Source organism: Lineus longissimus, chromosome 2 (genome assembly GCF_910592395.1).
Source record: "Lineus longissimus chromosome 2, tnLinLong1.2, whole genome shotgun sequence".
Lineage (NCBI taxonomy): Eukaryota > Metazoa > Nemertea > Pilidiophora > Heteronemertea > Lineidae > Lineus > Lineus longissimus.
Window position 1 is genome coordinate 10,084,476 of NC_088309.1, and position 15,507 is coordinate 10,099,982.

Here is a 15,507-nt window from a genome sequence, read left to right on the forward strand (position 1 = left end):
GGCAAGGAGCCAAGCAGTTTTGAATATTCGCGGGAAAATACTTCGTACTTGTAAACGAGGCTATGACAATGAGTATCCTCATTCATGGCATAAACTTCATGTTTCGGTAAATAGTTTCATACGATGATTTCACCCGAATTATGGTCGGGATTGAGGAATGAACAGTGGCATAATTATGTCAACCAAAAACATTGGTACCGTAGTGAACGCAAAAGGATATCAAATACCATCGAGCATGCCATTTTCATGCATAATGAACTGAACACCGGGAAGATATTAATGATATTAACTCAGCTGAGCGCCAGGCCCTTGGGCCTCTTGTTTTATTTAGGTACCAAGCTGTCTGCACCACTGATCTGGATTTGGACTATTGTTTTGCTGTTGTTTTCATGGAGTTCTATCAAAAATTTGAGAAAAGTCACTTTAGACCTTTAAAGTGCATTTACAACACCCACAAGGCCTTGAGAATTATATGATATGAATCTGATGCCGTCATAATGCCACGTGTCACCGACCGTTATCCCATTGTTTGTGATGAAACTGATTCAGAACCTTCGGGGTTTCTGAGCATAAAAACATTATTTTCACTCGCTGAATTAAAAAGCCTTTGAAACGAGAGTATATGAAATAAAACACCCAACTTGGCTCCACACCTTTATTGTGTTAAAATTAGACCATATTGCAAAGGTTGCTTGTTACATTATTAATTAGCCATAATATATTACGTTGTTTTATTAATAAGCATGCACAATGGACCACGGGTCTGAAGGGAAACTCAAATAGGCAGGCGCAATATCACCGCAGGGTGTACGTATATATACAATGTGCGTATTATGTTAGGGATAATTTTCCGGAACAAAGGACTCACCTGGTGGAGAACAAATTACTGGTCCCGATGACAAAAACCTGCTGGTCCCTGACAGTGCCTGTCCCATCTCCTCACCCCAAAACATACACTGGTGTAGCCTAACCCGCAATTTACTCACATTGTGCCCGGTGATCATCAGATGTTTTCTGCCATTGGGTGTGAAGCTCGAGGTGTCAAGATCCTCCCTGTCCTTCTGTCCAGGGGGAGATGGGGGATCCGAGTGCAGTCAAATGAAAATGACTCATATTTAGATGATGATCTTGCAAACCATCCTTGCTTCTGTGGGTTAGATTCAAAAACGTTTCACCTTTGCTCATATAGGTGGTATTATGAGCAAGTTGATATCCTCCCCTTCATTTTTGCACTTGTGAATAGCATTTTGTAGATTTTGATGAACTTTCAGTTTCATTTTTTCTGGCTGCCTGAGATTTTGAACTTTTGGTAAAAGTAAGGCATTTGGTCATAAGACAAAACAGCGTTTTAAAATGTTCCGCCTGAAGTGAGTAACATGTCCTAACTGCAACCTGGAGTGATATATACCCAACTGAAAGAGCTGCCCTTCAACTAACTCTGCCTGTGGAATTACCTCGACAAGTTTTGAAATTTTAATGGGGACTGCTGCATGATGGTGATTCATGCATGCAGCCAGGGCATTATGTTCCAATCAAATGTGTGCTGTGAATTATTAAAATCTTTTCCACTTTTCAAAATTGATTTGGATTTTCAATATGGCTAGCATGGTTACACTTAATTGCCTGGTATATTCTACAGCTGTTTCTATATAACACTGTGCACAACCTAGAGCATGTTACGCATACCTGTTTTAACGTCAAGCCTGTGAAAAATCAAACGAGTACATGTATGAATTTCGCTACAGATAAGTTTTAATGTTGCATGCTCCGAGAAGGTTATTTATGAACAGAACTGCTTGATGTTCTCTGCTAGAGGCTAGATGCTGTTTTAACTTTTATATGTTCGTACAACTGGTATTTAGAATCTCTGTCCTTGGATTTTCCATGGTAACTGTGTCAAAAATTGCTGTGTTCTTGAGTAAATCTATGCTCTTATTTCTAGTGGCATGGTACCCAACACCCATTCATCATTACCATCATCGAACTTTTATTTTGGGTAAATCTGGGATGGATGCGTCGTAAGTTCTCGTATAACTTGGGTGTGGTCGAATAAAATCATATTCACGAGGTATCAACTGAGGCACTTCTCATCAATTATGGGATATCGATTGAGTGCTGGTTTGCAAAATCAAATGTTTTATCGCTTATGACTGTGATGATTGTTCTCCTGGCGAACATTTGAAACCTGATTGCTCTTGTGAAGGAAAACTAGAGTGTACAATTTGAAAAATCTCACCAAATTTTTTTGCTGCAGTGGAATTTCTTTTTGATATAAGATTATAATGAGAAAAGCCTGTATAGGAGCATCAAATTTTAAATTGAGCCTTTCGCTCAGCAGATTCTTACTAAAAGCTCCTTTGTAGTAATGGCGATATGCCATCCCTAATGGAATCTGAAATTGAAGATTTACAAATCGATTTGATTTGTCCAGACCATGTGTACATCTCCTTGTGCCTGTTAGTCGGCAGCGGTATGTCAACACTGGAAGACGTCTGAGGGGTGATGAAGAGGCTTGGAGTGGTTGACAATCCTATAGATATACCATTTAATAAAGCACTGCCTCGAGTGCGTTCTCCAATAATCCTATTATATATGACAGATGAATCTCAATTGATTTTATAAAGGCAGCGTCTTTGGAGATGTGGCTAATTGTTTTGTCTTTAATTTCATAATTTCCTTGAGATTTTCTTCAGATCTGGTTTTGTAAGTTTTGATTTGAAGTGATGTTTTGTTTCTTCTCTGTTTCTTTTCTTGTCATTTGACGTTCCACAGCTCTGTAAGTTATTTCCATTGCCCTATCGATTATAAGTTACAGATGAAGCTTTTAAGTTTGATTATGTAACATAAGTGTGCTTGGCTGCAGAGTACAGACTGGCGAATGTGTACCCAAAACTGGGCAACGTTTGTACATTGTAACATTCTATTTGATATTAGCTCAAAAACCTTGCAAATATTTTCTTTCTCAAAGCAGACCAATCACCAGTGCCATTTACAGCTACAAAAAATATTTACCAAGTGCAGTTACAAAGCATTCTTCTTGGTTCCTGATAAACCGTGGATAAAACCTGTGTTCACATGCTCTGAACTGGTTGTCAGGGATGTTGATTGGTTTCTAAGGAAGCTTGATTGTCATTCATTTGATCCATTCCAATCCAAGTACACTCGAACCTACAGTATATCTATATACTGTATACATCATGTTTAGATCTTCTTAATGAAGTATGATTTACGCTGATGAAGTTGACTCTTACCGCTATGGAGAGCGTACTATCGGCAGATATTGGAAACGTCAGCTATATTGACCCTGTTGAACAATTACCTGGGCTTTAATGAGTCTTATTGATTTTTCACCATAGACCAATGGCATGCTGCCATGCAGGAGTTGATTATTAGTCTCTGCTACCTGTGTGCCGGAAGCAGGAGGTCGAATTCTCATGCTCGTTAGTGTTAGTGTTAGACGGTGACCACGGCACCGTAGCAAGGAGCTGCTACCATTGGTTGGTATACTCTCATCGTGAGCGCCAAAGTGTGGAGCACGGATCAGTGTTTATGGTTCAGTACCAGCCACTGAGGCCTCTGTGTTAAATGTAGTACAAGGGTATTTCAATATCACCAAGATAACCACTTTGAAAGTGACTGGGGCAGATATTCTTGGATTGTTTCAACAAACTTATCAAGACCATGATAGAATTCCATGCAGGTAATGTGAATATTTTCCCTGTGTGAAGTTTCCCTTATTTGTTTGAATGTGTTCTTGGCAGATTTCTATTAAATCTTTTTTCAGTTTTTCCAGTCTGAGTATATTTTTTCACAATTTTTATTTTCGCAAATGCAGGTTATTCCCAAAATTCACGAAAGTTAAATACCCGCAAAAATTTGATGGTCTACAGTATGTTTGAAATCAAATCGTCATAGCAGTCGCGCAAGCCATGCGCTCCATGACGTCCCCGACGTCCCCATGACTCAGTTTCCTTTGCAGCCCTGTGAAGACTCTGCATGTCATAACTATTGCTGACTTCATGCGTGGATGCCAGATTCCGTCTGCTTTGGTTGAAGATTTACATGAGGAATCGCGTTTCTGGAGTGCATAGCCTTCATGTAGCCCTCTCTCGTGTTCAATGTAGCCTTCCCTCCCCTGATCTCCCGTGACTCAGTCACCATTGGAGCCCTGATAGTGCATGTCACATCGCTACTAGCTGCTCAGATCATGAATGCATGCACGCATCATATAAACCACACAAAGGTCTTCTCACCACCCACCATCCTCATCAATTCTTTGGCGCAGTAAATTAAATTTTCAGATTCCTTTGGTTCCCAGGAGACTGATTGAGGAGAATTGGCTGTAGACTGGCGAAGTGTCAAGACGTCTGCTTTCTCCTGTAATAATAGTCTGTTCATGAATAAGCCGACAACATTTGAATGTTTTAGACCACTCAATTAAAAGTAATTGTTAACATTTGAAATGGTCTAGTTGAAGCCTGAGTCTTTAGAGTTGATTTATTTTTGTGGATTTTGCAAAATAACCATGATACGTGTATGGGAAATAACCTTAATTTGCAAAATGCCTTCAATTCACGAAGAAAAAAGTCTGCTCAGACAAAAGGAGGGAAATTCTTTAATCTAGCGATATAGCGATCGTGAAAATTTCTTGTATTCAGAAATTTGGCAGTTAACAGTAGATGCATGTGATCATGGCGCTAGTACTTGACGAGTTGAGGATGATTTTTCAAAGCATTATAGGCTATTGACTCCTCTCGTCCAAGGGCTAATAGCTCCAGGCTTGGGTGTGGTGCTCGTTACCTGATCAAGTTCAATCGCCGCTCACATGGAAAATATCAAGTTAGTAGTATAGTTTTCCCTTTGAGTTGATCAAGTTTCACGGAGTGCTGCCGGCTGGGGGTGGTACGCGTTGCAGTGTATAATCATGCTTGGCTTTTTCATCATGTTTGTAAGGTCGTTGGCTTGTAATAACATACACTGTAGGGTGGGTGCCTTTTTCAGAGATATAATTGGACTTCAGATTGGTTTGATGATCGGTTTGTTAGTCACATATATCATTGGTTGGCGATGGGTATAAAATATTGGCGCGCCTTTCTCTCTGCCATTTGAACGATGTCGCTGTTGGGAGTATGAGTTTCTGATTGGCTGATAGGAGTATCAATATCACGTAATGGATTTAAGGGAATTTTCGTGGAAATTTTCGGAATTTAATATTACTTGCCTTCAGTCTCTCCATGGTGGTGGACTTGGCCAGCTTTGGATTTATCCTCAAAATAACATGGTAAGATTCTATCTTAGTTCTGTCTGAATTGTGTGTGGTTTGTAAACCTCATAATGTTTGATTCTAGAGTTTAGAGATGTATATGTGAGTCAAAGTTGGTATTTTGGACTTTTGTTATCGCATTTCTTGAAAAGGTGCACCTCTAGAAATGTTATCCTATTTCGTTTATTCTATCGACCTTAAAATATGATGACAAATTGGTACACTCCGCTTCTTTATCTTTTCATACAAATTTATCTTGAACTGAATAGCATGCGCACAATTTCAAAGGTATATTATTGAATAATACATAAAGCTGATGCAAACTTTGAAAGTTTGATATCGAAAACTAATATTTATCACGACATGATCGCATTATTGCTGCCTGGGAATTACCTGTGGCTCATTTTCCTTTCATCCTGTGAAACCTGTAGGATGTTCCTCTTTACAAGTATCGCCAAATTCGATCCATTTCAGTACAATTTGGGAAAATACCGATAACGATTATTGTGAGTACTTATTAGCTGATTAAGTAGCATATGAAAATTCCCCGATCATTCATACGGCATGAATTCTTTCTCTTAGCTAAAACGTCTATTGTACACCTTTATTGATTTCGATTAGTGCCGAAAATCTATCTTTCTGTTGGGTTCGAGTGCGTCTACCGACCTGCAGCATGATAATCCATAACCCAGAAGCCCACCAACCAAAAATATGCCGTATTAAAATTACATGGTGTATTGCGAGCATATGGCTAGGTATTGTTTGTTTCATTAGGTGATTGGCAGAGTGGTTTTCTTGTTAAACACTGCAACATTGCCATTAGGATATCATAAATTGGGAATGGCTGTTCCAATCATTGGAGACCCCCTCTGCTAACGAATTTATTAAAGCGTATGCCCGATTGTGACAATTTTTTGTCAACTGCTGATGAGCGCAATATTGTGTTATAATACAAGTGATTTTGTCACCTCTTTGTTTCATCAATTTTTTTGGTTAGATTTTTCCAGATTCTGCCAATTTGCAATGCCAACATGGCGAGGTATTGTAAATGTGTCACCTTGAGGTGCTAATGACCCTAAATGCGATGATGCAGCCAACAATACCCATTTGACAATGCATTATGCAAATGATTGTTTGCTGGCAAGGTGGACCGATACTTTGATGACAAAGGCTGGCATCACGTCCCCGGTAGCAGTCCTCGGGGTACATTGTAAATGCCACTTGTTCACGCGACCCTGTTGGAGGCGGTAGTGTCAGTAACAAAGATGCTGGATCGGAGGTCGGTAGAGAATGGATGACGAGTGGGATTTTTCAGATTTGGAAACTTTCAGGAATCAATCGGCAACATTGTTTTGTTTGATCACCATCATTATGCAGGTTTGTCTTGTGAAGCTGTGTTTCTGTTTTATTTTCGAAAAGATTAACTTGCTTTTAATTGCAAGGAAACCGTTTAAGTTGCCGGTCAGTTGAAGTTGAACATTACTGGTACATTTGATGATGGTGAGGATTACTTCTGTGAAGCTTGAAAGGAATTCAACCCTAGATCTCTTGTGCTAGCATTCTTCTAAACCCATCACAGCATCGTCCAATCTCCATTTATAAAATCACTATTTCTGACTATACAGTCAGGGGATGTTTCACAGTTTCATAGTTACGCCAGCCTCCAGTTCAACCTTGTGATTCATCATACCTGAACGACTTTTTTTCGCCCATCTTTCAAATCTCTCCCGAGACACACACGTTAAGACAGCATCACATTTATCTACAGCCCTATAGCAGCAGGTGATCATGTTCAGACCGACCAGCATTTGTTGACGGTTTCTATGGCGACATAATTGATTGTACATCTTCTCCTTGGGGAGGTTTTCTCGTTTCACCCGTATCTGTCGTTGATACGTTGACTGTGTCATTTGCTCAGGTATGCTGGTCGTGCTTTTGTCAATTTTCACTATGTTCTGATTCATTGAAAGCATTTTGCTATTGATGTGTTCTTTTTGTCTTCTTTTGATCCGTTTTGATTCAAATAATCAGTGTATTCTTTGGGTTTGATTTGGACTTGGACTTTTCTTCAGAAGACAGAGAATTAAAGAAAATCCTTGGTTTTTGTGGCTATATCAAAGCGAGAGGTTGTATCCTGAAATATAATAAATAAATATAAATATAGAATTTGTAAAGCGCCTTTCCAGGTCACCCTGCTCAAAGCGCTACCTCCTCTATTTTTTGAAGTGAAGATTAAACAAGTGTGTTTTAAGAAGGGATTTGAATTGGATGAGGGTCTCAGCCGATGTAATTGCTTTGGGGAGTCGATTCCAGAGATAAGGGGCAGCCACGGAGAAACTGCGATCCCCGTACTTTGATTTTGAGCAAGGTACAGGGAGACACTTTGAACAGGATGACCTAGTAAGGCACCCACCTTCGTTACGCTGACATGTTCTTTGGTCGGCATTTTTTTCCTCTGAAACATGAAGTACTGCAGTAGAGAGAGGCAAAGTGTGCCTCTCAGTTATTTTGACTGAATCTACATGTAAGATATTGACACTAATTGACACTTGAGAAATTCAAGAGTCCTCGATGCCACTTGGTATTTTATCAAGAATGGGGCTACTTGTATTGAAAATGTAAAAATGTTGTCTTAAATAGCTGACATGGCCGTTTTGCAAATCATTGCTTATCCGTCCCTTGGAGCTGTCTATACCCACCTGAACCTTAGAACCTAATTCAAGGGTATTCTGTATCATCATTAATAGTGCAATTTTAGATTAATTAGCTCGTATGGTATAAGTCTCATTGATTAATTAATATGTAATTAGACCCAGTTAAGCCTCGTAGATTGTGTTTTCCCTTCGTGTGTAGACTCAACGTGTGTGACAGACTGGCTTGGAGGCAATTGGCATAGAAAATGGCTCTCTTGTTCTCAGTGGGTCTCTTGTTGGTTTGGTTGTCTTGGAAATGCATCTTTGCATTCTGTGCATTATCCCTGTATACTGGAGCTGGTGCAAGCAAAAAAATTGTTTTGTGTTTCCTTGATTAGTTTGATTTTCATTACAGCATGATTTGTCTTGTTGTCCACAGTTACTGATACAGTTGAACCTCCCTTAGCGGACACCTCTCTATTAAGGACACTAGTTTTGGTCCCAAATTGCTAGTTTCTATTCAATTCGGCCTCTCTAATCAGGACACCTCTCTATTAAGGACAGCACTTGTCAGTCCTGATGGTGTCCGTAATAGAGGTTCTACTGTACTTTTTTTTGCTTTCTCTGAGCTATGATCAGCAGTAAATACGCAATAAGTCGTTTCTTATGACTCAAGGTGTCTTTATCTTTATCTTTTTAGGTCAGAAACGCAAGCGAGAGGGTGACGACTATGGTACCGACTCCAAGCGAAGAAATGACGACAGCGAGGAAAAGATTCCCGACTCGACCAAATATGAGTTGCGGATATTACTCCAGACGAAGGTATGAATTAGGATTTTCTTTGTAAAATTATTCATAAATTGGGCTTATCTTTAAAAAACGTATCATGAATTTTGATCTCTCTCAAAGAATGTTAATGCAACAGACATGAAATAATCACACAGCATTATCTCCTTCAGTAAAGTACACTTAATTGCAGCGTTAGGACTTTCAAATGTCAACTTTGCTGCTTTCTGTCGATGGAGCAACTCTTTATACTAAAAAGCAGTGAAGCTTTTGTGACATTTGGTCAAATCTTCCAAAGCAATGAATCTCCCAAATTTAGATAAACAAGATATTGTATTTTCTTCTTCAGAATGCTGGTGCTGTGATCGGGAAGGGTGGGGAGAACATCGCCAATCTGAGATCTAAGGTATGCTCGTCTCAGCTAGGATAGTGACCGATCAAATCATGACATGATGTCCGATTATCACACAAATGCGGCACTATTTGTGTCTTATAGTTAGAACTGTGTGATTTTGCTAGATTGTCGCAACCCCTTTAAGAGCAGTTTGATGTAAAATGGAATATTACTGGTCGAACTGATGTTGCCGTCTTTAATTTTGTGTTGTCAGATGATAAGTCATGACCATGTTGCTGTTGCCTTTGCCCCTTGACTTGTTGGCAAGGATGGTTTAATAACGTTGCAAGCAGAACATGATTGTTGAGAAATAACCAGTCCAGACGCCCTAGACCAGTGTAGAATTCAAATATTGAATTGATAAGACAGTGAACTTACAGTTTTGGTCAAAAGTAACATTTCTTGTGGAGTGTAGCATTTCGAATGTTCTACATTCTGCTGTCGTGTCTGGGTGTATGTTTTGGAGACACTGCCTGACGATGCAGACCACGCCAAGGACCCCTTGGGGCCATATTGTTGATGAATGCACGCAAGACCAATTCCGTGCAGGTTTCTAGAATGTGGTGTTGCGGGAACGTTGCGCAGAACAAGGGATGATACTTCTGGCCAGAACTGTCCTTTCATTTATTCATGATAGTTGCATCATCCCATCATCGATCATGATTGCGTGAGATATATGATTGACCGAACAATGAAACCTAAGGAACGATCCAGTATTGTTTGTGTAATTTCAGTGTTTTATGTTATTTGCCAAATTACGTGGTTTATTCATCATGAGAAAACAAACCACATGAAATTTGTTTACTTCCATGTTTTGTTTTATTTGTTTTGTCTCATATTTGTCTATTTCTGTTTGTCATCTAGTCGTTTGTATATTACGTGATTAGTTCCAGAGGATTCTCTGAATAGATAGATATAAAGCCAAGAGAAAAACTACTAGATTCATACATTGTTCATAATAGACAATAGAATCAGTCGATACCACATTCAAATCCTTTGTCTGTTTTTGTCCAACTTAACTTGAATGCTGTCAACAAATTAAGGCCTGATTTCTATTGAAATTGATGCTGACGTAACCATATATGAACAAAGATAAGTTTGGATGGATTTTCTCGTTGTCACCTGATGAAATTTTGATGAGACTTCAACTTTTTTCTTGCGGAAAATTCTAGAGGAAGAGAAATGGTGTTTGAAATTCTTTTTGTGTTCTTATGTTTGGGGTTGTGATGCAATCGTGTAGCCGCAGGCTTGGCAAATATGTTGTCCCCATGTCAATACTAATGCTGAATGTTTATTAAAGAAACAATTGGTGATCAAAAGACTGCTTGATATTGAATGATAAATGATGAAAAAAGATGATTTTAAGCCAGTCATACTTCTGTATTCTATTATATATTATGAACAATAGCTGTGTGAACTTTTTGGACAAACTTTTATTTGTCAAGCTGAACCTTTATGTCATTTGATGAAAGGAAAAATATAATTCAAAAGTTTCTGAATTTTAGTGATATGAGTTAAATGTTATAGAATCATTTCAAAGGAAGGCTTCATCATTTTAATTGAAATGGTTTATTGACTTGAGGCTCTGAAGAAAATGATATTCTCGTGCCGTCACCTTGTTTGAGTTCTACTATGTAAGCAATAAGTGAAACTCTTGTTAGCATTAAGTGTTAAATGAAAGTGCTTCAGTTGCTGATTCAGTCGCGTACAAACCATCACTTTAAAAAGATTGACCTTCAATTTGATGAGACAGACCCTGAATGAACCCCAGTAGTAAACTGACAAAAACCTATCATGTAGAACTTGTTGTGGTAGTTGACTGATAACTCAATGTCCTTTACAAGTTGATGAATCTAGTTCTAAACCCAAGTCACTTTTAAAAAAGCCAAAGCCATTACAAGCCCAAGTCCAGAATGTGATTTGCCAAAGTCATCCGTATAGATTGATGACCGTCATCTTGACATTCTCCATCCTCCATTCTCATCTAACAATGCCCATCACGCCATCTATCATCAATGATTTGTCTATTTTTATTGCTCTTGTTTTGCGCCATATTTATATGCCCTCACCATAGATTTTATATTTTCTAGATTTACCCATTCATGATTGCATTGTATAGTATTAATGGTTCTACAAATATATTATTTCTGTCCATTCTCCCTATGCCCTGCCCTGTTCAATGAAAATGACAATACACACACATGGCCCTGACCCACTCCACCATGGAACGCTGCCTGCCCTCGCCAACGACGCAGTATCATGCCGGTATCTATGTTCCCGATTGCAAAGGCTCTGAACGGTATGACCCTCCTCTTACTAGTCTAGTCAAACATTAACTGGCCCAAGTGATGTAGTTATGTGTTCTTTGGCTTTTTTCAAGCCACTTATATATCCAGCAAAACCTCTTGTCTTACTCTCTTTTGGCCATAATGCACCGTGTACCAGAATTTGAGCGTGGCCTGATGCTGTTTTACCTCTTGAGCCTAATTCCTATATTAGACGTTTTACGCTTTGTGATAGGCCACTAAAACGCTGCACTCTGCTTTACTCTTTGGCCAGTACTTGTGGTTGAAATTCATTATTATTTGTTCAATTGGTTCCTAACCCACCCTGTTAGTGCTCTATGCCACTGCCAAACTGGTATAGCGCCACCTCTTGGAATTTTGCTGAAATAACCTTAACCGTTTGTCGTCTAGTATTCATAAAGAATCGTGGTCCTGATTCGGATATGAATGTAGACTTTGCTAAGTTCTGGCATTTGTTCTTTATCATTTGATGTGTTGAAGCCAGTGTTAGCCACAGTGATTTGCACTCCTTTTCATTATCTTTACATATTTTTTTAATTTGCAAATACCTCATTTCCCACCCCTTTGCTCTTCCACCCACTTTGTCAAGTGGATGGAAGTTGAAACAACTGTGGTACAAATTCTAGAACTGTCTAAAATTGACTCGGTGTGTTAGCCTGCACACGCCAAGTTAGTTTCTAGCAGCATGTCACAGGATATGCCGAATTGAATGCACCTACCATAGGAAGGCTCTCAGGTGTAATGTTTGCTTTGGTTTCTATGGCAACAAATATGGTATTAGATGACTCCATTGAAAATGTGATGTCTGCCTAGCTCTCCTTGATCTGTGTGAGTCATACCTAACTAGCGCACGATATTGTATGAAGGTGGTCCAACATACAGTCAGGTTGCACTTCAACAATCACTTAAATGTGGTGAATGACAAATTTTGTCCTTTTGGCTGAGTTGGTGACACAAAACAAATCCTACCCACCAAAATAACCAAGTAGAACCTTCCCTGATCTGGATTTTGAAATAGTTTAGCAGTGTATAATCCGTTATATTTGTAAAGTCAAATCCCTGGCCCAGCCATCAAGTAGTCTCATTCTAAAAATATGGTGCCCTCAATCCCTGTCAAGAACAATTGCAAAGAACTTGCCCAAAGTAATAAGACATAACCAAATAGATTGCCTATTCCCGCTTTAACTAAGCTAGAGGTTGACCAGCTGAGGAAGCAATGAAGCCCTGTCCTCCATAAGCCAGGCAAAGTTCCCTCCCCCGCACCCTTGGGCTCCAGGTCAAGTGGAGGGATGGAAGGGTTGACGAACTGTTCTCCAACATTCTCTGGTGACCAAGAGCTACAAGTTGCTTTTTGGTGGTGGTATTTGTGCATGCACTGAGTTGTATGGGTGCGTCGATGTGTGATTTATAGCATAGAAACTTAGGTTTATTTGACGGCCAAAATTCCCGGTGGTGCATGCTGCTACGTTTTTCTTGGAATCACTTGAAATTGACGCTGTTTGTGACATCGCTGCTGAAACGGCCAACTGTGGCGCATTGCTTTTGTTTTTAAAAAAAAGTCCCAGTCCTATCCTGTGTTATGAGGACTTCATCTGTTGCCCTGCACAAGACTTAAATACCTTGTACATACACTTGATTTGCTGGCTTTGTATCCCTTCTTATTATGAAGTCACAAAATGGAACAATTTTTTATTGAAAATAGCGTATTGTTTTTGAATGCGAATCTATTTCTCTTGAATGCAAATCCCATTTTTGAAATTCCTCCCTTGAAAAATGATAGACTATTTGTTGCAAGGAACTTGTCGGAATTCATATATGCCTGCTGCTGGCTACGAACCAGTTAGTGCAAGGCACCCAACCCAAAAATTAACCCGGTTGGTGTATTTGTACATATGGAGAATTTCTTTCCAAAATTTGTCAAATCGCATGCGAGCAAAATGTTTTACACAAAAAGTATCCTTGTATGTCCATGTGAACATTGATGTCGATGTTGTATTTATGCTGCGGTTTATTTTTCAATATTCAAACTCTCGTTGACAATGTGTTCTAGTCAAACCATTGATAAACAAAATAACAACAAATGCCAGTTATGGCCTGCTTAACCCATTAGTCTTTTGTGTTTTTATGTGACTCTGAGTGTGTTCATTTTGAATATCGCCATACCAGTACGTGTTCAGTTAAGATTAAAGAAAACCCCAAACTTAGTTGGAATGCGGTGAATATTGATGTATGCCAATCCACAGGGCCTCTAAAACTATGCCTAATGATATCTGTGACCTGCTTTGAAAAAGATGAGTGGTCAGAAAATGACACTTGGACCATGATCAAGATTTCTGATGCGTCTTAGTCTGCAGACGTCAGATTTGGCCATTGCATCTTTTCATTTCATGTTCGTGGATTCATTGCCGTAATTTGAAAGGTCTGTAGCCGCTCTTGAAACTCCAAGTATTTTCACCTTCTAATTATATTACGTTGAACAATATTCTCTGTGGTCAGATACAATCGTTACCCTCGAGCCACACAACACCAACTGACCATACAATTTCTTTTCAAGTCGTAGAATATGCGTTTAATTGTTTTTCCGTATCTTAGTTTATATTTATATTGTATTATTAGTCCTCCAGTCTGAGTGCATCTTAAGTTGAACTAGATTAAGTTCTGGCCGAGTCCTTAATATGAAAAAGCTATTGATATTCTTTATAAAAAGTGGCCTTTCTCCTTGCCGACAGTGCCCCAGCTAATCTTACAGCAAGTCCTGACAAACAGAGAAAAATTACTCTCCAAACCAAATTATCTCAAAGTGGCCAAGTCTTCCCAATGGGCCCTTTTCAGTTGAACGAACAGCTACATGAACCCCTTGGGTCCCATTTTGCCCATTCCCTGGGGTCGACCCTACTTTGGAGCCATTTCTGCCATCTCTCGCCTTTTACCAGTGACCGCGGTAGCGCTACCCTGCCCTGGCTGCCTCCTGGTTCATTTAGGAATTAGTTGTGGCACTGTTCATTGTTGCATTAAACACGTCAGACTCTCGTCTCATGCTGTGTCCTTATGAATATATTTCGTTCAGTGAAGCTGTTTCTAATCGGCTGTTTGTTTTTTCCTTACTTGCAGAATCCTCACTATCCAGTGTGGCTACGTTCAGGCACTTGAGTGTTTGAATGAGATCATACCATGCCTTGAAGATGTAAGTATCAGAACAAAGTCTGATTTTCTAAAACTACGAATGTTGCAATGAACACCATATGACCAAAAGCCACCAGTCACTTCTAACCCTTTCACTGCCAGAGGCAATATCTTTTTAAGTAAACAATTTTTAAAAAAACCTGAAAAGTTACTAAAACCCTGTCATGTGGGTATTCATTTAAAAACTCTCATTGAAAGCTATCCAATGAATAGGAACATGACTGGGTTTAGATCCTCTTCACAACTTGTTGCTCATTTGCATTATCAATTGAATTTATCTTGGCAGTGTAAGGGCTAAAGTGCTTATTTTCTGACTACGAAAGTGGCAAGTTTTTGTTGAGGACGAAAATGTGATGTTCTCATTCGAGTGGAATCTTAATGAAATGGAAAATCCTCATGCATAAAGAATAGCCAATTGCATTTTAAGTACCAAAATGATTATTTTTTTGTGACTGTCCATTGATGTTTTGAGTTACATTTCGCAAGTTTATTTGATAGTATTAACTATTTATTACAAGTTATGATTCTTTTCCAGTTAAAGTATCACTTTGTCATACATGTGGTCACTAATTTCTGATTCAATTCCTCAAGTTCCCTTCTGTCTCTTTTAGTACCAAAAATTCAAGGGCCAGGAGTCGTTTGACTGTGAACTGCGTATGCTCGTGCCTCAGACGCAGATTGGCTGTGTGATAGGAAAGAAGGGCTTCACTATCAAATTGCTGCGCGAAGAGACGAAAACGAAGATCCGCGTTTACCCAGAATGCTGTCCACACTCGACCGATCGTGTTGTGTCCATCTTTGGCGAGCGGAGTTTGGTGATAACGTGTCTCAGGCGGATCATTTACAAGATATTAGAGGTGAGAAACTTGTTGAGTGGCTGTAAAGAAGTGTTTGCTCGCTATTGGTTGAGAGAAAGAGAACACTTGGATCATTCATTGCCTG

General features: G+C 39.3%; 1 protein-coding gene across 4 annotated transcripts in view; it reads left to right on the forward strand.

The window, feature by feature from the left end:
- Positions 1-15,507, forward strand: part of LOC135482580 (heterogeneous nuclear ribonucleoprotein K homolog) — a 51,435-nt gene that overhangs the window by 27,075 nt on the left and 8,853 nt on the right. For 3 of the 4 annotated variants that reach the window (XM_064762736.1, XM_064762738.1, XM_064762737.1), the window contains 5 exons: positions 8,597-8,718; positions 9,032-9,088; positions 11,332-11,375; positions 14,494-14,566; positions 15,177-15,422. In XM_064762736.1, coding sequence (XP_064618806.1) covers positions 8,597-8,718; positions 9,032-9,088; positions 11,332-11,375; positions 14,494-14,566; positions 15,177-15,422 — 542 coding nt within the window. Of the gene's footprint in view, positions 1-3,666; positions 3,701-8,596; positions 8,719-9,031; positions 9,089-11,331; positions 11,376-14,493; positions 14,567-15,176; positions 15,423-15,507 lie in introns of those variants that run through there. The other variant, XM_064762739.1, reaches the window with a different exon arrangement.